The following is a 25,771-nucleotide window of genomic DNA, read 5'->3' as shown; positions in this document are numbered from 1 at the left end:
CATCATTCCGATTGGCTCTCCTACTGACCAACATTACCTCAGTCTTGTCCGGATTCAGTCTCAGTTTATTAGTCCACATCCAACCCTTCAGGGCCAACAGCCCCCAATTCATTATTGTATTCGATTTTCTTTTTTTGCCTACTTTCCAGTAGGCTTATGTGATCATCCGGCATTCTCTGTGTGTGTATGTCCATCCGTGTATCCCCCGCTATCAACTTCATAAAGACTACTGTAGGTCGAAACACGTTTGGCTGGTTTTTAGATTTAAGAAGCAACTCCTTTTAGGAAATTACTGAATTAACATTACTATTACCTTGGACATTCATGAAAAGGTGCATGGCTACTCTTTTCTGGAATTGATGGACCATTGATTTTTGGAGTATTACTAGTATGTGGACATTTCTGGACTATTTCATGAATACCAATTTTCTTCAAATGGATGAATTATCTCCCTCTGGAATTTCATCATAATCTTGGATACAAAATTGGACTTTGGATACAACATACTAGTATTTATATGGCTTCGGAATTTTGTAGGATTTTATCAATTTTAATTTTGTCAGGTTTTTAGCAGATAATGGTGTACATTTTATGGCTTTAAATAATATTTTTATATGACATATTACATGTGTTACTATATTTGTTTTTTATAGTTTGATCTTTTATAATATTCATAGAGAGTTATCATTGGATTCTTTTGGGATTTGAATTGATATACACATGCAAAGTTATCCTAATGGTTCAAATATTGTTTTGATTATAGCAATCCACTTCAAATATTTCTGTAGAGAGAAGGAAGATGAGTTATAATAGTTTTCAAAAAGGGTTCATGAGAAGACCCATAATTGTCATTAAACTTCCCTGTAAGATAGTTTGTTCCCCACTATGGATCTTCCCCTGCAATGCACAGCCAGAGGAAACTGTTTAGTGTGTGCTAGGGTAAACTCTCATTTTATGTGGGGCAACAGTGAGCACAGGCAGGCCAGTATTTTGCATGAATTGAGTTACTGCCCACAAGCATACCCTCCATATCTTCTACAGTATCCAAGGACTAGACAACAAAATATAGCAGGTTCCTCACCAGCAAGTCAGTGTAGAAAGGGTTACACAATTAGGGTGTGTGTGTGTCTGAAAACCACACATGGAAACTTCAAATGTTGATATTGAGAGGCCAATAAGAAATATTGAGAACCCAATTTTTAGTTTCAGGAACCTTCAGTCTATCCAAAACATTTCCTGATTTCCCATTAATTTTACTCCCTTGCTAATTAATTATAAGGCCATCACTCCAAGACAGTTCAAAGAATGAGTTCAAAGAATGCAAAAAATGAGACGGCCACATAAAAAATAGCAAACTAAAACCCAACAATACTAAGAACAGCACTGAACACAGAACTGCAGTAGGTAACACACAATTCAGGTACAATTCAGATTAAATATTAATTTTAAATTATTATTTTCTAGAAATTCAGAAATAGCAGCAAAGACTCTCCAAATATTCTGAATTAGAATGCTTGAGAAGAGAAAAACCAGGTATAGAGCTCAGTTAACAAAAAAAGTTCAATAAAAATGCCAGTTTCACTGGAGGAAAGCCTCATGAATTAGTAACAAATGACTGACACCAGAATACTAACCACACTGTAGAAGGGACTTACACCCTCCCTGTTCCTTAAAAGGTAACCCTTCGCCACCGAACTGGTGGACCTCCGAACCAATTCGTGCACATCCCCATGTTATATATGTCACAGTTTATACAACTTACCAGGTGTGCTTGTTGAAGGAGGCTTGGATGCCGAAGGCTCAGATTCTTCCTGTTTAAATGAGATTAAAAATACAATTATCTTGCAATTCTGGCTAAATTTAGGAGATAACACTTAATGAAACTATTTATACCTTAGTGAGCCAGTTAAGGTCACATACGTATAAAACTTCCACATTGCTTCAGTAAGTAACAGACCTTACATTTCAGGCTACTCTATCAAATTGGTAAGTTAAGGCAAATTATCCTGTTAAGGCAAATTAAATCCTGTTAAGGCAAATTATAAGCTTTAGGGCTAGTTCAGACATTATGCACAACCTCAAGGCTTCGTGCAATGTCTCTGAGTCTTGTATTCCCTCCCTCCCTAGCCTCACATGAGTGTCAACTTCCCAACAATCTCAGTTCAGATGTGTAATGTCTGACTCCACTGATCTCTGTTTATTCTAGCCTACTTAATGCAAATAAGCCAACATCTGCACCCAAGGTTTGAAGTAAGTTACAAAGCTTGGCTTATTTGAAGTAGGCTATAATAAAAAGAGATTGGCAAGATCATAACTGATCTTGGTTTAGTTTAACCTATAGCTGGGTGCTCATATGAACATGGGAAGAGAGAGCACGCACTCCAGAGGCTCAGAGATGCCACGCGGAGCCCACCAAAGTTCCATGTGACGTCTGAACCAGCCCCCTTAATGTCAAAGGTTAGAATAGTTTAATCATATTATTATTACATTGTTTATATAATATACAATGGATCTCCTCTGGGCTGCTGCTGCTGGGGCTCTGCTCCTATATAGGGCAGGCTGGCCCAAGGGCTTGGGGGAAGGAAGAAGGGAACAGCTTGGGTGGAGCACTGACTGTGCTGTTTTTGCCTCTGCCCCACCTTTCCTCCAGGTGTGTTGAATCTCCTCTGGGCTGCTGCTGCTGGGGCTCTGCTCCTATAAAGAGCAGGCTGGCCCAAGGGCATGAGCCTCTTGGCGTGAGCCGAAGGGCGAGAGCACAAGGGCTCTCATCCTTGTGGCTCTCAGTTGTGGGGCGATCTGCCGGGGGGCCAGAAGACCTTCCTTCCTGCTACAAAGAAGTCAGCAAGAGTTTGAACAAGATACTGCATAAGTCTGGATTTGGTTTTTTAATCAAGCCAAGGAACTGTGGTTGGTTAGGCTGGGGAGATGTGTCCGGGAGAGCAGAAAAGTGGGGATGGAGTGGGGGCAGCAATATCACAGGTAGCGGGCAGAGGGAGGTATGGTGGAAGGAGTTGGGCAGGCCGTTACAGGGGGAAATGGTCCAGGCAATTGAGGCCTGTTCCTTTTTCCAGCTCTTCTCCCAACCTTTTGACCCCAGGGAGCTCTGAGAACACTCCCTCGAGGATTAAGGTGCTGCTGCTGAATGCCAGGTCAGTCAATGCTAAAACATCTCTCATCCACGATCTGATTGTGGATGAGCATGCTGACCTGGTATGTGTGATGCAGACCTGGCTGGATGAGCTGGGTGGGGTTGGTCTCTCTCAGCTCTGTCCTCCAGGTTTCCAGATCGTGCAACAGCCCCTCCTCGAGGGTCGGGGAGGGGATGTGGTGGTCATCTATTGAGAGATCCTCTCCATTTCCAGATGCCCAGTCAGGCAATCTCAGAATTTCGAGTGTTTGTCCTTGAGGGTGGGCCTCCGAGATAGGCTGGGGATTCTGCTGGTGTACCGACAACCCCGCTGCACTTCAGTCTGAGCTGGCGGGGGTGGTCTCGCAGGTGGCCCTGGGTTCCCCCAGGCTTATTGTTTTGGGGAATTTCAATGTCCACGCTGAGGCCCCCCTAGTGGGTGCCTCAGCATGGAGAATTTTAGCGATGGAGGATTTCATGGCCTCCATGGCAACCTTGGGCCTGTCTCAGTTGGTATCGGGCCCTACCCACATGGCAGGACATACTCTTGATTTGGTTTTTGCCGACCGGGAAATAAATGATCTGGAGGTGGAGGAATCTGAGACAACTCCCTTGTCATGGACAGATCATCATCTGGTGGGGTTTAGTTTGACTGCTCCATCTGCCCTCTGCAGGGGTGGTGGGCCGATTAGGATGGTCCGCCCCCGGAGGCTTATGGATCCGCTTGGATTCCAGATGGCCCTTGGGGAGTTTCCAGCGTCCAGAGCTGGTGACCTTGTTGAGCCCCTGGTCGATCTCTGGAATGGAGAGACAGCCTGGGCTGTTGACACAGTTGCTCCTAAATGCCCTCTCCGGCTTGGTGGAGTCCGATCTGCTCCTTGGTTTTCTTCGGAGTTTAGGGCGATGAAACAACTCGGACGACAGCTGGAATGACGCTGGAGGAAGAGCCGCGTTGAATCTGACCAAACACGGGCTAGAGGCCATTTTAGGGACTACTCCGTGGCGGTGGTGAAGAAACGTTTTTTCTCCATCTCCATTGCATCTGCTCAGTGCAGACAAACAAAGCTTTTTTGTGTGGTAAAAACACTGCTCCACACATCCCCCCACATAATGGGGGAGGAATCATCTACAGCCCACTGTGATCAGTTTGCTTGCCACTTTGCAGATAAAGTCGATCGCATCCGTGCCGATTTGGACTCCAGAGTTTTGGCAGCTCCAGCAGATGTGCCTCTGGTATCATCTGGTCCCGTTGTGTTGGATTCCTTTCAGTTAGTGCAGCCTGAGGATGTGGACAGGATCCTGGGCAGTGTGTGGGCAACATCATGTGCTCTTGACCCTTGCCCTTCATGGCTAATAAAAGCTGCCAGGGAGGGTACAGGTAGATGGTTGGAGGTGATTATTAATGCTTCATTAAGGGAGGGCAGGATGCCACCGTGCCTCAAGGAGGTGGTGGTAAGACCATTATTGTAAAAGCCCTCCCTTGATCCCTCCAACCTGGACAACTATAGAACGGTCTCTAAGCTGCCCTTTTTGGGCAAGGTGATAGAGCGTGTGGTGGCGTCCCAGCTGCAGAGGGTCTTGGATGATACGGATTATCTGGACCCTTTTCAATCTGGTTTCCGCCCCAGGTATGGGATTGAGACTGCCTTGGTCACTCTAGTGGATGACCTACGCTGGGAACTAGACAGGAGGAGTGCGTCCCTGTTGGTTCTGATGGACCTCTCAGCGGCGTTCGATACCATTGACCATGGTATCCTTCTGGGCCGCCTCTTGAGTATGGGAGTCGGAGGTGCTGTGTTGCAGTGGTTCCAGTCCTTTCTTGAGGAGAGGGTCCAGAAGGTGGTGGTGCTGGGGGACTACTGCTCGGCTCCGTGGCCACTGGCCTGTGGGGTCCCACAGGGTTCGGTCTTGTCCCCCATGCTGTTTAACATCTACATGAAACCGTTGGGAGAGGTCATCTGGGGACTTGGACTGAGTTGTCAGCAATATGCGGATGACACTGAGCTCTATCTCTCCTTGTCACCTGATCCTAGGGAGGCAGTGGATGTCCTGAATCGGGGGCTGGAGGCCATGATGGGTTGGATGTGGGCTAACAAACTGAAATTGAATCCGGACAAGAGAGAGGTGCTGTTGGTCAGTAGGAGAGCCAATCGAGATGAGGAGATTTTACCGGTTCTGGATGGGGTTGCACTCCCCTTGAAGGAGCAAGTACGCAGCTTGGGGGTATTACTGGACCCAGCTCTGCTTTTGGAAGCTCAGGTGGAGACGGTGGCCAGGGGTGCCTTTGCACAGCTTCGGCTAGTGCGCCAGCTGCATCCCTTTCTCGAGAAGGCAGATCTGGCCACGGTTACCCATGACTTAGTCATGTCACAGCTGGATTACTGTAACGCGCTTTACGTGGGGCTGCTGCTCTTGAAGAATATCCGGAAACTGCAGCTAGTGCAAAGCACGGCAGCTAGGGTTTTATCTGGAGCTGCCCGATGGGAGCACATCACACCCATTCTGAAAGAGTTGCACTGGCTGCCAGTTTGTTTCCGGGTCCAATTCAAGGTGCTGGTTTTGACCTTTAAAGCCCTAAACGGTTTGGGCCCGGGGTATCTGAGGGACCGCCTGCTCCCAAGAGTTGATGCCCGCTCGACGAGGTCATCTGAGGGGGCGCTACTCTGGGTGCCAACAATGAGGGAGGCTCAGCTGTCGTGCACTCGGGACAGGGCCTTCTCTGTTGCTGCCCCCAGACTCTGGAATGCTCTCCCAGTGGACATTGGCTCCTCAGACTCCATCACAGTTTTTAGACAGCTTGTTAAATCTTGGCTTTTTATCCAGGCTTTTACATGATTGTTTTTATTGCTGCTTCTATGTGTTTTTACCTGTGTATAGTTTTTATGATTATATTTTATAGGTTTTAAATTTGGTTTGTTTTTATATTTTTAGCTTAATATTCTTATTGTCATTTTATTGCATGTTTTTTAACTTTTGTAAACTGCCTTGAGATTGTTGAATTTATATACCACCTTTCATTAAAAACAATCAATCAATCAATATGCAGATCAACCATATTACATTTGTCAACTTACATTTTTTTCTTCTTTCGGTTCCACTTCTGATGATCCCTTTTCAGCAATTCTTCTCCTTCAAATAGGATCAAAAAGTATACTCAGTCACTTCTTGGCGAACACAGCTACTGCTTGCCAACATGCAACTTTGCTGTCACTCTTAAAAAATTATCTCCAGAACAAAATTACTTAAAATTTAGACAGCCAGCATCAGAAAATAAATGGTACTCAATATGTTACTGAAAGCTTACAGTAAAAATGACATACCAAGCCTCATAACCAAAAGGGCACACTAATGGTTTTGAACAGAAAAATTCAACATTTGCATGGAAAACTTGTTTACACCATACAAATATCATACAGAAACATGTGCCAGGGAGCTAAGATGTCCACAAGCTCCCTGCTATTTACCTTACATAGTGGGAAAAGATTTGTCAAATACAATGTGCGAACTAACCCTAAAACAATCTCTATTAAAAATTGCTCTGCAACTACTACAGAGGCTATGTAAAAATCAAACTATTGATTTGATTGTTTATTACCTTCTGGCCAACAGTGCACTCATTTCTTCCATTAACCCACTTCCTCCAAGGGGAAGTGGCCCATTTCCACGGCCACTATCTGTTTTAGGTGAAGCAGAACTCATTCCCCCACTTGGGTTAGTGGCCTCTTCATTCTAAAATTAGCAATGAACAAAGGTAATACCACGTGGGAATTATCTTATTAAACAGAGAAGTTTCCTTTCATGCAGGGAAACATGTCATGTACTAGGAAAGATACAAAATATTTCAACTAGGCTGTATTTGGGCAAATAAATGCCAAACCATAACCACTGACTGATATCAGGCTACTATCTGGATGTTGTATGTTATGATTAATTCTGGTAATGTAGACATATTAGAGACTCTTTTGATCACTCATCACTATATTATAATACTATGTTTATTCCAGCTAATATAATAAAGTAAAACTGAACAGATTAAGACGTTCCATTTAAGGGTAAATGCAATTTTTTTTTTAAAAAAAAAATGAACATATTCAGGAATTGTACTTACTCGTGATACTTTTCTGAGTTTTGCTCCAGCAAGAGCAACTGCTAGCCCTGTTAAAGGACGGTAGTCTTCAGGCATCGATCCCATGGAAAAACCAGTGGCAGGGAGAGGAGGGGCAGGAGGCGGAGGAGGAACCTGGTTAGGAAGAGGAGGAGGTGGTGGTGGAGGAGGAGGAGGAGGTGGAGGCCCTGATGGTGGAAGAGGTGGTGGTGGAGGGGGCCCTGGGGGAGGTGGGACTGCTGGTGGGGAATGGATAGGGCCAGGTGGAAGAGGTGGTGGGGGTGGAGGTGCAGGTGGTCCTTGGATAACACCTAATAAAAAACATACACAAAACCAAATAAAACAAATTTTGACAAGAGTATACTGTTGAAAAGCCCATTGTACACTACATTAAAGAAAAACTGCACATTCCCATATGAATTTTTGTTTCAATAGAAAATTTATCTCATCATAATAAAAAAGTATGTCCCAGTTATTATAATACAGGTATTTCAAGAATAATGAACAAAAAAACTCAACCTGAAAAACCAACCAACTCTACCCTCAAAACTTAAAAGTGTGTTGCTGAAGACAAATTTCCTGCCAATCCTTTGGGAGGTAGCTTTTGGATTGCTTTTGCACTACATACATAATCCTTTTGCTTGAAAATATAGATATGTCAAAAGTGAACACAAGCAAATCTAGGAAATTAAGAGCCCTTATGGACCAAGTCCAGCATGCTCTTTCCCAGAGTGGCCAACCAGATCCCCCTAGGAAGTCCACAAACAAAGCCCTTCTCCCACCAATGCTTTTCTACAACTGGTGCACAGAGGCATACTGCCTCCGAAACTGGAGATACCATATAGCCATCAGGACTAGAAGCCACAGAGAGCCTTGTCCTCCATGTATTTGTCTAACCCCTCTTAAAGCCATCTGAGCTAGTGGCCAACACCACCAAAATGTCTCAACTATAAGCCTAACAAGCACTTCCATTTTTCATCAGATCTTTCAATTCCACTTATTTAAGCAAATATAAGACAATAAGAACAGAAGCTCTATAGGTATGCAGTTGTGTCTCATTCCTGTACATTTTTCCAGAATTATTAATAAAGCATATATTAGTGAATTAGAAGATTTTTTAAAGACATTGAGAATAAGTAGTTTGGATATTTCCCCCCACTGTCTGGATAGAAACAAAAGTGTTATAATTAGAAAGATTTTTCTTTTTCAAAAAAAGCATTGAGTAAGGGTTCCCCATGACCACAGCAATAGCACTGTCTGTGTATGTAGGCTGGTTTCCATCTGTCCTTGTAGCGCTGGAGCACCATAAGGAAGGCGTTACCTTCTCTTGAGCTGTAACTATCATTTGGAGGAACAGACCCCCTTAAATGTTTATTTCAGATGTAGGGAAATATTGCTGCAGTTATCAAGGATCAACTAAATTGGTCTATAACATGTTAGGAACCTCAGGTTCCTCAGAGGTCAGCTAAATTAATCAGGTCAATGGATCTGCTGCATTTTAAAGCTATCTGAATACAGGCAGACACCAAATTCAAGTATGCTATACAATGGAAATATTGAATCATAACAACCAAATCACCAGCAAGGGTTCTTGATACTTTTATTGAGTAATACTGAACTGAAAGAAGTCTGATTAACAGCCAGAATTCTTTATTCATGCCAAGGCTTTACCACAGTGATTATTTCCTCCTCCTCCTCCTTCTTCTTTTAATCTTAGCAGACTACATTAGCAATAGGCAAACAACTTGTTCTCTAAAAATTGAAACACATAGCATATACTGTTAAATTAAACTGGGGGAAAAACACCCTCTCAGATCCTTCAAAGTTTTACAATTCCCCACAGCATACATGCCAAACTTTCAGTGAGGCGGGGTATTAAGATCACTGCAGCTTTTAAAGTGTTAATTCTTCAGAATAAATCCAGATGCAAATTAGTTTTGAGTGCATTCCTGATTAGTTCATTAGTAGCAATAACAGAAAGCCTTACCCTGCTGGGACGGAGGTTCAATCGGCTGAGAGGCTGTCTGCAAGACTGGCTCAGAAGCAGAGGAGTCTCCCAGCACAGAGTTTAGAGAGTTCTCAACAGAGGCAGGGAGAGCTGCAGGGGGAGAAGGGAGAACACTAGGCTTGGATGAGGGAGTTGAGGCATTAGGGGAGCTTGGAGAGGAAGATTGAGGTCCAGAGAGTGAGAGAGGCTGAAAGGAAGGTGGTGGCGGTGGCAGTGCTGGACCCGAGGTAGGTGGTGAAGGAACTGGATAATTTGCCAACTCTGGAAGTCCGTTGGGTGCAGTAGGGGATGGCGACATCTGGGACAACTGTGCATTAACAGGGATTGGGAGAACAGGCTTTGGGCCCGTGGCTTTCCCAGGGGGGCTGCTAATCATTACAGGAGGTGAAGGGGGAAGAGGAGCAAAACTAGAAGCACACCAAGTAGTGGTCTTGGTACTTGGGGGCAGAGAGGCTGGGGGGTTCACAGGCGAAGGTGGTCGAGAATTTTTGTTCAGAGGACGAGGAACTGTGGCATAATGGGGCAGAACAGGGTGGAAGGCCGAGCCCAACGATGTAGCAAAACGTGATGCAGAGTGCCTTAGTGGTGGTGTAGGGGGAGAGGAAACCGGCTGTGCAGAAGTCACTACAGCATAATCCGGAGTAGAGTCTGACATTGCTTTAGCATATGAAGGAGGAGGTGCTGAAGGAGGCTGGCAACTGGAGTATTCAGGAAGTGAAGTGCTATACGGGGAGTTGTCGTAAGATGGAGCTGGACAGAAGATGGAAAGCAGCAGCAAAGGCAGGATAAAAGAGGAGAGAGAGAAAAAGGGAGCTAATGAAGCAACAAAACCAGCATTCAAACAAAATTTATAAATGTAGACTATAGTTAGTACCAGAGGATTAGGCACAAGTAAATTACTGTTAGGAGAATTTATATAGTATCAACAGATGCTTCCAATTTTGCTATATATTTGTGCCAATGTTTGAATTTACAAGCACATTCTGAAAATGCAAAAACTCAACTACAGAATAAGCTCTCAAAAGGTAATCAGCAAAATCAACTGGTTGGAAATCAAGTGTAGTGATCTTAACATTTCTTTCACACTACAGTATCTGAAAGGCTGTCACATACAAGACTTGACCTGACCTTGAAACAATGAGTTGAACTCATAAGGAAGCAGATTTAGGCTAGACAATAGGAGGAATTCTCTCATTGTAAGTGCTGCTCAACCGTGAAACAGTCTGCCTAGTGCAGCAGTGGACTCTCCTTCACTGTAGATTTTCAAATAGTGACTGGACAGCCATCTACTAGGGATGCTGCTGCACTTAGCAGGAGGTTGGACTAGAAGACCAAAGTCTCTTCCAAGGTGATGATTCTATTAACCAGTGCTTCACTATATGAATCTAGTTCTTCCTCAGAGAAAGCAGACACCACATTCCAAAGTAAGATTTCCATGTGAAACATGAGGGATTAGACTATTTTTGCACAGATGACTGGCTTATTCAAAACTCTCTGCTTTACAGGCTGCTGAATTTTCAACTATTACTTCTCTAATTAGAAATCAGTAGAATGGAAAAGTTGCAAATTAAGGCTTATAAACAGCCATTTGCCTGGTTGCCTGTAACAAGTAAGAATAATCTCCAGGTGACCAGAAAGAAATTCTATTCCAGTGTACCTTTTAGGCTGATACAATTAAAAACGTGTGTGGACTTATTTGCAAGCTTACTTTACTTTTACTACAATGCAATGCAACAGCTTATACACAGCTACTGGATAATGCCAAAATATGCCATTTAATTAAGTCATAATAAACCTGCAACAATTCTTGAAGGTCCAGCTAGATTTCAGACTGCAAGAGATGTACATTCCTAAGCCGTTCAACTTCTAAGAATACACACAGACACACACTCCAGAGCAAGTCCTCTGTTGCAGATCTGAGCACATGTCTCAGTAAAACAGATAACTTTGAAAGAATGCAAAATTGTCAACACCACACTCCCAAGATGGAGATTACCCAGCTTTCTGTTCACACATTGAGGAGACAAGGAACTGCAAATAACCACATAGCCTTAGGATTTGGTACTATGTCATAGCAATGATCAGGTCTTTTTTCTCACCCTGAAACCGATACAGCAGTCATAAACTTATTACACTCTACTTTAAGATACAAATGGCAACTCTGGAAATTTATGTTTTGCAAGTTTATCATGTTTTCGAAATTATGATGCAGCCTTAAAATTCACAGCTCAGCCTTCAAATAAATACTCAAATACTAAAAGGGAAAACAAAACAATGCAATCTTGGATGCTAGGTATTTTATAGTGTCTGATCAAAAATACTGTCCACATAACTTGCTAAAAGGTTTTAGCAAGATTCTTCATGCAAGGTCTGCCCTGTGACATTATTAAATTCTCATGCCAGACATGCAATTACTCAGACTGCCGGCTGCCAAAGTTTCCTATCAGTCACCAAGTTAGCTGGTAAAAAACAGGTTGCTTACCTGTAACTGATTATCTGAGAGTTATCCATTGACATCCATAAGTATAGGGTTCTGAGCCTGTGCAAGACCTCACGGGTAGAATGCTATAGCTCCTCGTGGCGCCCATGTTCTGCCCCACACGCTTGGCACGTCCGATATACAAGGAGGCTTGGGCCCTATTTTGCCAGTTCCTGGGTGACTGCTGAAACTTACCATGATCCACAATGTGTCTCACAAGTATATTAAAAATCATTTTTGAAAAAACAAACCCCATTTGTAATGTATGCCTTGGAACTACTGCAGTGGGGAGGAATGGGAGGGTCTTATGGATGTCAAAACGCATCACTCCTAGATCATCAGTTACAGGTAAGCAACCTGTTTATCTGAATTGTGATCCATTGGCCATCCATAAGTATGGGTGTTTAGCTAGCTCCATTAGGTGAAGGGTGCAGTAGTCATTGCAACAAACTTTTCAAAACACTGCTCCCAAAACTTGCATCTGCTGCACAGCTAAGATCAATGGCATAATGTTTAATAAAAGGAATCTCCAATGACCATTGCTGCCTTGCAGATATCTCAAAATTTAATGCCAGATAAATGAGCCGCAGATACAGCATAGGCACATGTGCTTTGATTGTTTTTGGAGGCTCTACTTTCTGTTTCTATGCCATTAGAATCAGCTCGCCTAGCCAATGTGAGAGGCGTAGTCTTGAGAAACACATTGTCCCTTAGATTTCCCCTTATAGGAGATGAATAGCCATTTAGTCAAATGGAAGGTCTTGGTGCATTTTAGATAATATAGAAGGGATCTACGTATATCTAATGCATGCACTGATTTCTCCAAAGGAGTGGTTTGATATCTAAGGAATGACAGAAATACAATATCTTGATTGAAATACAATATCTTGATTTAATTGAAAGTATGATAATATTTTTAGTAGAAATGTATAGTCCATGCACATCAATACTTTGTCAGGGTAGAATCTGGTAAATGGTGCATTTATATGTAAAGTCGTCAGTTCGCCCATCTTGCAGGCTGTGATAATGGCTATAAGGAATACAGTTTTAAGAGTAACTAATTTAAGTGAGGTCATAGCTCAAAGGGGCCCTCAGTAAGAGAGGACAGGACCAAGGACTTGTTCTTCTATATTATAGATTCTTGAATAGGTGGATATAGGTTGGACAAGCCCTTGAGGAATCTTTTACTATCAGGGTGCGAAAATACATCTTCCATCCCATCCAGGAAGCATGGCTGATATAACTGCCAAATGTACCCTGATGGACACATTTGCTAAACCCTCAGATTTGAGGGAAGTTAAGTACAGAAGTACTTCTCTGATAGAAGTCTGTACAGGTTTGAACCAAGCTGTGAGTCTCAGGGTACTGGGTGGAATACTTGCCCCCTGTCCCAAGACAGAAGATCTGGGCACTGTGGTAATCTCCAATACCTGTGGTTCAACAGTCTGAGTACTAACGGAAACCAAGACTGGTGAGGTCACAATGGAGTTCTGTGTGTCAGTTGGAAGGCTGTGTGTCACAAATCCTGTGTGTCAGTTGGAAGGCTACTCTACATAAGAGGTGAAGGCCCGAGAGCATAGCAAACAGAGCATAGCGACAGGGATAGCAAACAGGATGTAGGAGTTTTGCAGGAGTTTAGTGGGAAGTGTGCGGGGAAGCCTGGAACAAGCCCCTGCGATCACAAGGATCACAAGGAGCCTGGTGGAGAAGAGAACGTAAGTACATATCCCTCCCTCGTATCCCTCATATTCTTGGGAAAGGCTGTTTGGACAGTTAAATAGCTGACCATTACAGCTGAGACCTATCCTTCTAATAAACTAACAATAAACTCTCTAAATACTGTAAACAACCAACAAAAACAGTATGAAGACAGATGGTCAGCAGGGGAAGGGGCACTTCCCAGTGTATTGCACAGAGTGCCACATGTATGACTATTTGCCCCATGGGCAGAAGTCATGGGTGTGTGCTCGGTGCAAGGAGCTCCTGGCTCTCAGGGAACAAATCTGTTCCCTTGAGACCAAGGTGGCGGATCTGGAGAAGCTCAGAGAGACAGAGAGGCATGTGGACGAGACCTTCAGGGATGTGATAGAGGCATCCCACTCGAGGGCTGGTAGCTCCTCTGCTGTCAGGGAGAATGAAGGTCTTGGGCAAGGAGGACATCGGTCTGAGGAAGAGGGAAATGCTCCTTTAGAAGCGACTCCTTCTGTGGATGATGAGCCCATATCTCTCTCACAGGGGATACTCCTCTGGGGGCTGGGGGCCTCCTTGTAGTGGGTGATTCGATAATTAGAGGGATAGAGAGATGGGTTTGTGACCCGCGTGTTGACCACACAGTGACTCGCCTGCCTGGTGCGAAGGTTGCGGACATCACGCAGTGTCTAGACAGGCTCCTAGGCAGTGCTGGGGAGGAGACAGCTGTCATGGTGCACGTTGGCACCAACGATGTGGGGAAATGCAGTCGGGAGGTCCTGGAAGCCAAATTTAGGCTGATAAGTAGCATTTTGAAGTCCAGGACCCCCAAGGTAGCATTCTCAGAAATGCTACCTGTTCCACATGCAAGTACAGTGAGACAGGCAGAGCTGAGGGGTCTCAATGCATGGATGAGACGTTGGTGCCAGGAGGAGAGGTTTAGATTTGTTAGGCACTGGGACACATTTTGGGGCAAGCAAGGCCTGTACAAAAGGGACGGGCTGCACTTGAACCAAGATGGAACTAGACTGCTGGCACTTAAAATCAAAAAGGTTGCAGAGCAGCTTTTAAAATGACACCTGGGGAACAGCTGATGGGAGCTGGGCAGTATCCCGTTTGGCAAAAGCCATCTTTTAAAGTGTGAGGCTGCAAAGAATTCAGATAAAACAGAAGGGGACAGAGCAGAACTGCATAAAGAGCAGACGGGAGCCTGTGCCAGCAGGTCAAAGAGTCAAAAGAATAGCATACATCAGGGGAGAGATTCAGCATATAGGTGCTTATATGCCAATGCCAGAAGCCTCCGAGCCAAGATGGGTGAGATGGAGTGCTTGGTTGCTCACGCAGAAATAGATATAGTGGGCATAACAGAAACATGGTGGAACAGTGAGAACCAGTGGGACACTGTTATCCCTGGGTATAAACTCTATAGAAAGGACAGGGAGGGACACCTTGGAGGAGGGGTAGCACTGTATGTTAAAGAAGGGATAGAATCTAACAAGCTAGAACACCTAGGTGGACTGGAGTCCTCCACAGAAACCCTGTGGGTGACTATACAAGGCTGGAAAGGGAATGTGCTACTGGGGACGTGCTATCCCCCTCCGGATCAAAATGCCAACAGTGACTGGGAGTTGCAGGAGGAAATCAGGGAGGCGTCAAGGAGAGGCAGGGCTGTAATTATGGGTGACTTCAATTACCCACACATAGACTGGGTAAATTCACATTCAGGTCAGGACAAAGAGGTCAAATTTCTAGATACGCTAAATGACTGTGCCCTAGAACAGTTGGTCATGGAACCAACCAGAGAGAAGGCGACCTTGGATCTAATTCTGAGTGACACCCAGGACCTGGTGCGTGATGTCAGGGTCATCCACCCTTTAGGGAACAGTGACCACAGTGCCATCAAATTCAGCATACATGCGGGGAGAGAATAAACAAGGACGTCTAACACAGACATTTTGAATTTCAGAAGAGGAAACTTCTCCAAAATGAGAAGTATGGTGAAAAGAAAGCTGAAAGGGAAAATCAGGAGAGTCACTTCGCTCCAGAGTGCATGGAGTTTACTCAAAACCACAATACTAGAAGCCCAGTTAGATTGTATACCCAAAAGGAGGAAAGGTACCACTAAGTCCAGGAGGATGCCAGCATGGCTAACGGGTACCGTCAAGGAAGCCATAAAAGGGAAGAAGACTTTCTTCCGAAATTGGAAGGCCTGTCCAAATGAAGAGAACAGAAAGGAACACAAACTCTGGCAAAAGAAATGCAAGGTGACAATAAGGGAGGCAAAAAGAGCGTTTGAGGAACATTTAGCCAAAAGTATCAAGGGGAATAACAAAAACTTCTTTAAGTACATCAGAAGCAGGAAACCTGCCAGGGAGAAAGTTGGACCATTAGACAATGAGGGAGTGAAAGAGATTATTAAGGAGGATATGGAGGTTGCAGAGAAGCTGAATGAGTTCTTTGCATCTGTCTTCACGGCAGAGGATACTGAGCATATACCTGTTCCTGAACCAGGCTTTTTAGGGATGGAGGCTAGAGAGCTGAGTCAGATAGAAGTGACAAGGGATGATGTTCTAAACTGTCTGGAAAAACTGAAAGCTAACAAATCACCAGGGCTGGATGGAATCCATCCAAGAGTCCTCAAAGAACTCAAATGTGAAATTGCCAACCTCCTTGCTAAAATATTTAACTTATCCCTGAAATCGGGCTCTGAACCAGAGGACTGAAGAGTTGCAAATGTAACACCGATTTTCAAAAAGGGATCCAGGGGCGATCCGGGAAATTACAGGCCAGTTAGCCTAATGTCGATTCCAGGCAAATTGATGGAAAGCATCATCAAGGATAAAATTGTAAAGCACCTAGAAGAACAGGCCCTGCTGGGAGTGAGCCAGCATGGCTTCCGCAAAGGTAAATCTTGCCTCACCAACCTTTTGGACTTCTTTGAGGGCGTCAACGAGTGTGTGGATCAAGGTGATCCAGTTGACATAGTCTACCTGGACTTCCAAAAAGCTTTTGACAAAGTTCCTCATCAAAGACTCCTGAGGAAACTTAGCGGTCATGGGATAAGGGGACAAGTACATATGTGGATTGCTAACTGGTTGAAAGACAGGAAACAGAGGGTAGGGATAAATGGAGAGTTTTCACAATGAAGGGAAGTAAGAAGTGGGGTCCCCCAGGGATCTGTACTGGGACTGGTGCTTTTTAATTTATTCATTAATGATCTAGAAGCAGGGGTAAGCAGCGAGGTGGCCAAATTTGCAGATGATACCAAACTCTTCCGGGTAGTGAAATCCAAAACGGATTGTGAGGAGCTCCAAAAGGATCTCTCCAAACTGGGGGAGTGGGCAACAAAATGGCAAATGAGGTTCAATGTTAGCAAGTGTAAAGTGATGCACATTGGGACGAAAACCCCCAACATTCAAGAATATGCTGATGGGATCCGATTTGTCGGTGACGGACCAGGAGAGGGATCTTGGGGTCATGGTGGACAGCTCGTTGAAAGTGTCGACTCAATGTGTGGCAGCTGTGAAAAAGGCCAATTCCATGCTAGGGATCATTAGGAAGGGGATTGAAAATAAAACGGCTAACATTATAATGCCCTTATACAAAACTATGGTGCGACCACACTTGGAGTACTGCGTACAATTCTGGTCACCACATCTTAAAAAGGACATTGTTGAACTGGAGAAGGTACAGAAGAGGGCAACCAAGATGATCAGGGGCCTAGAGCATCTTTCTTATGAGGCAAGACTACAACACCTGGGGCTTTTTAGTTTAGAAAAAAGACGACTGCGGGGAGACATGATAGAGGTCTATAAAATCATGCATGGGGTGGAGAAAGTGGAGAGAGAGAAATTCATTTCCATCTCATACAACACTAGAACCAGGGATCACTCCATGAAATTGATTGCCAGGAGGTCTAGGACCAACAAACGGAAGTACTTTTTCACACAACGCGTGATCCACTTGTGGAACCCTCTGCCACAGGATGTGGTGACAGCCAACAACCTGGATGGCTTTAAGAGGGGTTTGGATGACTTCATGGAGGAGAGGTCTATCAATGGCTACTAGTCGGAGGGCTGTGGGCCACCTCCAGCCTCAAAGGCAGGATGCCTCTGAGTACCAGATGCAGGGGAGTAATAGCAGGAGAGAGGGCACACCCTCAACTCCTGTCTGTGGCTTCCAACGGCATCTGGTGGGCCACTGTGTGAAACAGGATGCTGGACTAGATGGGCCTTGGGCCTGATCCAGCAGGGCTGTTCTTATGTTCTTATGAGTTATTACGATGCAAGACACAAGCATCTGAGAAGTAACTTCCCTACTACCCTTCCTATTGGGGGTTGTGGAGGAAACATATAATGTAGGCCGGAGTTCCAACTGGAATGCATCCCCCATTGATCTTAGATCGTGCCCTGCTCTGGAGCAGAACCTTTTGCATTTCTCATTTCGAGAAGTAGCAAAAAGATCTATTGTAGGAGTAACCCAGGCACTGGACTCAGGCATTTTGTATTGAGTTCCCACTCATGTTGTTGTTGATGTATGAAAGATCTGCTTAGGTCGCCCACAAGAACATTGTCCGTGCCATTTATGTGTATAAACTAGTGGATGAATCTGGTTGCTAATACACCAATGCCAAAATTGTAGCCTGAGGGCACATAGAGACCAGGTCATAGTCTCCCCTTGCCTGTTTATGTAGGTGATGGCTGTTGTGTTGTCTAATTGTAGGTTGGACCACATGGCCTTGAAGGAGAGGTAGAAAAGCTTTTAATGCCAGGAACACAACTAGAAGATGTAAGAAGTTGAAGTGTAAGCGAGACCACAATCCCTGCACTCGGTGTTTCCCACAATGAGTTCCCCATCTTGTCAGAGAAGCATCTATGGTGACCCAGATTGATGGAGTTGGAATCTGCAGAAGGATACTGGTTTAGCCATGGTCTGGCAAACTAATCAAAGATGCTGCTTAGATGTCTCAGGTTGTTTGTTACGTGAGTTTTGGCTATTCTTGCCCTTGTGACCACAGCTGCATTTCTGGAAATGTTGGTAGGATTTACAGTAATCTCTGTGTTCCTTCCTATTGTTTGTAAGAGGAACATTGCTCTCCATAAGATTTGTATTTAGATTATGAGTATATGGACAATGACAGAGCAGTAAATGATTTTGCTGTGATTTTTTATTTTTTCAACAGAATCGTGTTGTCAGTTTCATCGCTGAAGAGGCCTTTCCCATCAAAAGGTAAGCCTTCTATTTTCTCTTTCACATTCAGTTGTAAACTTGCAGAACTAAGCCAGGCATTTCTGTGGATGGATATTGCAGTGGTCATGGTTCTGAACTCCATTTCTGCCAGATTTATTTATTTTTTACATTTATATCTCGCTCTTCCTCCAAGGAGCCCAGAGCGGTGTACTACATACTTGAGTTTCTCTTTCACAACAACCCTGTGAAGTAGGTTAGGCTGAGAGAGAAGTGACTGGCCCAGAGTCACCCAGCTAGTATTATGGCTGAATGGGGATTTGAACTCGGGTCTCCCCGGTCCTAGTCCGGCACTCTAACCACTACACCACGCTGGCTCTCTGATGTTTAGCAGTGATTAGGGTTGACTCAGTGATGACTCAATGTTTAGCAGTGATTAAGGTTGACTCAATGTTTAGCAGTGATTAAGGTTGACTCAGCCATCCATCCTTCTGAGGTCGGTAAAATGAGTACCCAGAATGTTGGGGGCAATATGCTAAATCATTGTAAACCGCTTAGAGAGCTCCGGCTATAGAGTGGTATATAAAATGTAAGTGCTAATGTAAGTGCTATTAGCTGCGGTCGTGTAATCGCTGTAGACTTTGCCATAGTCTCTGAGAAGCGCTTCCTTAATTCCTCTGGAGACGGAGTATCATAATTGTGGAGCAGGTTTTCCAACAGCGAATGATTATATTTCACCAAGTAGGCTGAGTAATGAGTGTTTTGGGCTGAAAGGCAAGCAGTTGAGTAGACCTTCCTCTCCTTAACATCCAGTTTTCTGCCTTCTTTATCAGCAGAAGTTATATGACGTCACACAATCTATCACCGAAGAATTGCAGACAGGATGCTGTAAGAGCGCTATCTTTCTTATGAATGCGGTAAAGATCTTCTAGCTGCTTAGACGTTGGAGCTGAAGTGTTAGTAATCTCCCATGCTGATTATGCAGAACGGGAAATCACTGGCAAGACTGGTAAAGACACTGGCTGTGTAAGGGCATAAAGCCATACACTGGGTCCTTAATATTTGTGGTCTGTGTTTTTAATTCAAGGCCTAAAACCTCAGCCATTTCTTTCATCTGGAGATGATAGGCCTTGAGTTCCTCTGTAGGTGAAGGAGGTAGATGTAGGTGTAGGAGTAGGAGCAGGAAGCATGTCTGGGGATGGGTTTGAAGGGTGCTCTGTCCTTGCTGAATCAGAGTCTGAGGAACCATAAGCCTCTTTTGAGGAGCCTGTAGCCACTGTGGTTGTACCTTGTGTCACTCTAGAAGAGGCCTTAAAGGTTTCACTCACAAGAGCCACAGTCTGAGCAGTTGTAGTGACCATTACTCATTTGGTAATGATGGTGCTTGGTACTGGCAAAGGAACATTAGCCATAGTAGTACCAGTAGTGATTGTTCAAACTCCAAAAGACCTTGCTGAAGTTGGCTGAAGAGGGTGAGATGATGAAGTATCACCAGCAGCACCCAGGGTTAAAATAGGCACTGGATTAGTTATAGTTGAAGGAAAAGAGAAGCTTGTTGAAGTTGCGGCTTGCAGTGGCCTAGCTTGTTGTGCGGAGAGAGAACTCCTGGTAGTTCCAGAGAAGGAACTCTTGTTCCCTGGTGATGACAATCCTAGGCCCTCTTTGTGAAGACCCCAAGTATTGGGTGCTGGAGTGCAGTGCGCAAAACCAATGAATGCCACTGACTAGTACTAGGTAGAGGTGTTGACAAGTGTGAAGCCATAAATAAAAGAGTAGTTGGTGGGCAGAAGAGACTTTGAGTGACTGTCACAATGGATGTACACACTGGCGACAGGGATGGTGTCTTAGGGACACTAACCCACACCGCTTCAACTTCTGGATCTTCCTCTAGAGCTTCATCAAGCTTTTGTGATCAGAAGCCTTAAACGTTGATGCTGTAGGGGTGCTCTCATTGGAGTCCAGGAAGGAGAAGAGTGTCCGAGCTATAGAAGGATCCAGACTCCCTTCTTTTTAGTCCCTGCTAACTGAGCAAAGAGGCACCCTTTTAAAGTGGTGATTATTGAACGGAGAGAGCACCCGGCCCTATCCAACCCCAGCACAGCATCCTTCCAGTGGCTGTTGCTGTTGTCTATCACAGTTCTTTCAAACTGTGAGCCCTTTGGGGACAGGAAGACATCTTTAGATATTTATTTTTGTGTCTATGTAAACCACTTAAGTTCCTTAAGTGGTTTACATAGACACAAAAATAAATATCTAAAGATGTCTTCCTGTCCCCAAAGGGCTCACAGTTTGAAAGAACTGTGATAGACAACAGCAACAGCTGGTGTTCAGTTCCTTAAGTGGTTTACATAGACACAAAAATAAATATCTAAAGATGTCTTCCTGTCCCCAAAGGGCTCACAGTTTGAAAGAACTGTGATAGACACAGTTGTTGAAAAGCGGTATATAAATATCTATAGCAGTAGCAGTAGTTCCTGAATGTCATCTTCAATGTCAAAAACAGGCAATGGTGGTGTCAGTTCTTGGTGTTGTGTTGTTCTTGAGTGTTCTTGGTGTATATAAATATACACCAGTGTATATACACCAGTGAGGTGGAGGCACGATGTCGACATCTACATCACTGGCCTTGATGTAGATGGACACTGGCCGTTGACCTATGCACGATGTCATGGTGGTGGTCAGTACAAAGGTAAGCACAGTCATTGGCATCGGAGTCAAGAGTGGAATGAACGAAGTTGTCAATGTCTAGCAATGATCTGGCGAGCGTCAACTCCCAGTCTCTATCAATGTCAAAGGTTTAGCCTTCTGATGGGAATCCAAGTTCTGGAGTCCCATAGGCAATGGTGTCCAATCGGCAGTTGGCTTGGAGCTCGAGTCCCAGTCTGTATGCTTCTTTGAAGATAGGCTGAGGCCACTTGATGGTCTTCTCTTTTTGTGTTTATGACATTGAGGAGAAGATGAATCCCTCTGAGGCAAAGGTTGTTTGAATGTTGAGCCTGTAACTAACGGGGAAACCAAGTCGGTGTTGATGTTGATCTCGAAGTCAATGTCGAACCTGTTCGCAGCGTCTGAGGTCATAATGCCTCATCATGCAGCACCGCTAAGTGCCCTAATAAGTGCCCTATTTTTTTTCTATCTGGTGTGAGAATGACACACATATTTTGCAAGTTGAGGTTTTTTTTGTTTCCCCCCCAAACAAATTAAGCAGGAATCATGGTGGTCACACAAGGGCAATTTTCCACCACACTTCAAACAGCATCCAGAAAATCAATAATATAATTTCTGTCTTTCAGAGCAAACTCACAAAAAAGGGAAAAAAAAATTTCTGAACTGAAGAGAAGCCAAACGATGAGGTCTTGACACTGAAGCGGAACTGGCAAAATGAAGCCCAAGCCTCCTCATATCGGGCATGCCGAGTACGTGATGCAGAACGCAGGTGTGACACAAGGAGCTATAGCATTCCACCTGCGAGATCATGCGCAGAACCCCATACTTATGGATGGCCAATGGATCATGATCCAGATCTACCAAATACTCCAGCTATCAAATTCCTAGAGCTTATGTCTGAAGCTAAACTCATAAAGAAATCACACAACCTGAACTAAGCAACATTTCTCAAATGCAGCCAGTTTATTGAGAAATAGCTTCAAATGTCACATCCCTCTCCTCCAAGCCTCCACGAGGAGAAATATGCTGCAGATTAAAAGTGGCTGCTTGGGATGCAAGACAGGATGGAAGAGGCTAAGAAGTAGGAAAGGCTGAGAGAAAAGGGATACACAAGCATAAGAGAGTAAGAATAGCAAGTCAAGTCTGGGGAATCAAGCACCGACAGAAACAAAGGTTGGGAAGGATTTAAGTTCTGGTTCTGGTTCTTAGATTAATGTAATGAATAGAGATGCTGAGTAGTGGAAATAGCCATTTACAGACTTGTGTGAAGAAGAAACAACCAGATATTTTGGAACATACACAAAAGTTTACATTTACATCCTATTTGTAAGGAAACTCTATTATGTATAGCAGCTCTCGGGCTCTATGTTTCAGAGTGAAATGCATCAAGCATCTTGCTGATTTCCTTTGCATGATGAGGTTTTGCTATCTGCATGGCTAGAGTGTAATATGCACTGGATAGCAGAATATTCTCCAAATGAATCAAGGAGTCTCCACTCTCCTTAAAGAACATTATCTCTAACCAGGAAGAAAAGCTTGTAGGAAATAAAGCTTGAAACACTTCTGCTAAGGCAATGGTTCCCAAACTTTGATAGGTGGCATACCCCTCATGACACCTCAGACAACTGCAAGTACTGCCCCCACCACCTCACACTCACTCTCTTTGTGCAAGGATGGATCATCTCAACAGTTAAGCAACATAGAAGAGAGGGGCTTGAAACAGATAGTGGCTGGCCTGTAGGGAAATACAAGGTGCCCCTGGGGAAGTCCTCAAGTATCACCCAGGGATAAAAACCACAATTTTGGAATAATTGCACTAAGGTGTTGGAATGCAAGCCATTCAAACTGGACTTCAGTGGTTAAAAGGTGCAAATGTTTTAATTTGTGCAGTTCTAGCCTGACATGCCATGAATTCCAACTTGTATTGTTCAATCCTTAAACATATTCAGAGACAAAGTCTAAGCTTGGTTTCATAGCCAAAGTATGAGATATGCAGTCTTACATACATGTAGTTCACTGGCATGTTTCAATCATGCTGGGCTTCCAGTGTAGTGTGCCTTTTTCTCCAGAAAAAAATACATAGATATATACAGTACATATATAAAAGCTTTGTTGCTCAATGTCAAAAGGCCACCACAATCCATCTCCAGGAGGCCCACACAATCTGAAAAGGTCCAGCATGAACAGGGTTGGGGTGGAAAGCTGAGGCAATCAATTTCCTCAATTTCACTTGCCTTCTCTCCTCCTATAGGTCAGTGGATCCCACTGATTTTATGGGAAAGGTCTATGTGGCTACAATGGAGAATAACCTTTTTTCCTTTAAAGGAAAAAGGAAGCGAATTATCATCAGGCCTGTGTTATCGGAGAACAAAGTGACATTATCTGTGTTACTTATGTTAATTGTGATATTATCTCATCACAGGATCTGCCTTTCTTAAGAACAGAACTTTGGCCTCCCTTATTAGATTATAGGGACTTTGTTTTGCTTAATACATTTTCAATAGTCACCTATAGTAAGAAATATTAATTTTTTATTTTATTTTCTATGAACTCCATCGCATACACACAGTACTTCAAACCAGTGTATGAGTATTCTTACCAGCACTTGATAGTTTTCTCTCTCTTTCCCATTCCAGTTGCTCTCTTTCTAGTTGGTCTTGGTGCTCTCTTTCCTGCCTTTCCCATTCCAATCTCTCACGCTCTTCTCTCTCTCTTTCTAGGCGCTCTTGCCGGTCTCGTTCTTGCCGCTCCCTTTCTTGCCGCTCCCTCTCCAATTGCTCCTGTTCTAGCCGCTCTCGCTCCAGTCTTTCCTTTTCTAGTCTCTCTCTCTCAAGTCTCTCTCGTTCTAGCCTTTCCCGCTCCAGCCTTTCACGTTCCAGCCTCTCCCTTTCCAACTCCTTTTGTCGTTGTTGCTCCTGCAGCTGTCTGCAATAAAGAAAACAATATGTTAAAATGAAGAATTGAAACCACAACTACAACTTCACCATTAGTATTTAAAATAGCAAGCCAATAAATGATATTGGCTCTGTGAAAAACTCTGCAGTGCTAATTTATCTGTATAGCACAGTTTGCAATTATACTCTCCTAAAATATGAATAATAGAACATGTATAAGTGTTATAAGTATACACTTTGTTCATGTTGGTTTAAGTTTAATTGGGTCACTGAACTGATCCATCTCCCTGATATAGATTTCCTAAATAAATAATTTTTATTACAAATAATAGTGGTTGACATGTATGTGAAACAGAACACAGTGGCTTATGTTCTGGCATGGCTACAATAATTGTGAACACATTAGACTGAAGCCCTAAACTGCTTGGACACTATATACTTGGGAAATGCCTCAAACTCTCAGACAGAATTATTCCCTTCACATCAAACTTGCATGTAAATGACCCAAAGAAAGGCTACCTTGCCACAGGTACCAGAAGACAGTGCTGTGCAGACTAGAGATCCAGATTTTATTTGCAACTACCAGGTTCAAATCTAGGCCAAGGCATGATGTTCACTGTGTGCCCTTAGGTGAGTATGTCCCTCTCCCTCAGCTTGAGCTACCTCACAACATTGCAAGGCTAAAAATGCAATCTGAGCATTTCTGTAGAAGCACTGAATAGAAACGCAGGAAACAGTGTAACTGCCTTCTCCTGGAGAACCACAAAACCTAAGCCTTTTCTGGAAACATATAAGACCTTCAGGCTTAGACTGATTTTTTTTTATTAGGCTTCCAATGGCATGGGGATATACAGGTGTTTTTGCATTTGTTTTTTTTTAATGTAGAGGGTTTTAGATGATGTTGCTACATCAGTTCAAAATCTACTACTGCTCTACTGACTATCCTTTGGGAATTCTCCATGCTTCCCCGATATAAAATTGGTATAAGGTAGGGATGCGCATGGAACCAGTCTGGAGGCCCTTTATGGGCTTCCGAACTGGTTTGAACAGCAGCCGGTTCGAAGGCAAGGGGAGTGCTGCTTTAAGGGTGGGGGAGGGTGCACTTACCCCTTCTACCACTCTTCCCCCGCCAGTGTTCCAGTTTTCTAAAGTCTGGAAGTAGCCGATGCACCAGTGCGCCCCGGCGCGGAATGCACACATCAGGCACACCGGTGTGCACACTGGATATGTGCAGGCACATCAGCTACTTCCAGATAGTTCCAGTAAATGGGGGCAATGGGGCAGCAGGGAGATATGCTGCCGTTCCGAGGGACTTTAGAAAACCAGAGTGCCTGCGGTGGAAGTTTGTGCAGTTCTTAGGCAATGTGTGATCTCCTTGGGTAGCTCACAACAGATACAGGTCACTAGAATAAGTATTGTCATGACCTGCCAGAATATCAACTAAAATGCTATTTGCATCTAAGTTTTTACTTTTTAAAAATTGTGATTGATGCTTGAGGCTAAAAGCCACAGGTTGGAGACAATAAACTACCATAACAGGCACTAGAAGGAAGGTTAGCAGTACCTACTGAACACTGAAAGCTCTGAAGATTATGAGGCAGCTGCTTATATTTGT

General features: G+C 44.0%; 1 protein-coding gene and 1 long non-coding RNA gene across 5 annotated transcripts in view; one reads left to right on the top strand and one right to left on the bottom strand.

Moving 5' to 3' along the window:
• ENAH (ENAH actin regulator) overlaps nt 1-25,771 on the bottom strand; it is a 159,849-nt gene that overhangs the window by 26,165 nt on the left and 107,913 nt on the right. Inside the window, exons 5-10 of one of the 2 annotated variants that reach the window (XM_053307795.1) lie at nt 23,862-24,183; nt 9,220-9,330; nt 7,236-7,543; nt 6,723-6,856; nt 6,202-6,256; nt 1,763-1,811 (exon numbers count right to left, since the gene is read on the bottom strand). In XM_053307795.1, coding sequence (XP_053163770.1) covers nt 1,763-1,811; nt 6,202-6,256; nt 6,723-6,856; nt 7,236-7,543; nt 9,220-9,330; nt 23,862-24,183 — 979 coding nt within the window. Of the gene's footprint in view, nt 1-1,762; nt 1,812-6,201; nt 6,257-6,722; nt 6,857-7,235; nt 7,544-9,219; nt 9,991-23,861; nt 24,188-25,771 lie in introns of both variants that reach the window. The other variant, XM_053307785.1, reaches the window with a different exon arrangement.
• On the top strand, nt 13,263-23,868 carry LOC128350102 (uncharacterized). 3 transcript variants are annotated; one of them, XR_008319151.1, is made up of 5 exons: nt 13,263-13,434; nt 18,131-18,390; nt 18,591-18,637; nt 19,432-19,483; nt 21,889-23,868. It is a non-coding gene; the product is annotated as an uncharacterized LOC128350102 (long non-coding RNA). The 3 variants fall into 3 exon arrangements; XR_008319150.1 differs by lacking the exon at nt 18,131-18,390; XR_008319157.1 differs by lacking the exons at nt 18,131-18,390; nt 19,432-19,483.

The sequence above is a fragment of the Hemicordylus capensis genome, chromosome 1 (assembly GCF_027244095.1).
Source record: "Hemicordylus capensis ecotype Gifberg chromosome 1, rHemCap1.1.pri, whole genome shotgun sequence".
NCBI classification, from domain to species: Eukaryota; Metazoa; Chordata; class Lepidosauria; order Squamata; family Cordylidae; genus Hemicordylus; species Hemicordylus capensis.
The sequence above is the reverse complement of the archived record's forward strand: the minus strand, read 5'-3'. Positions and strand labels throughout refer to the sequence as shown.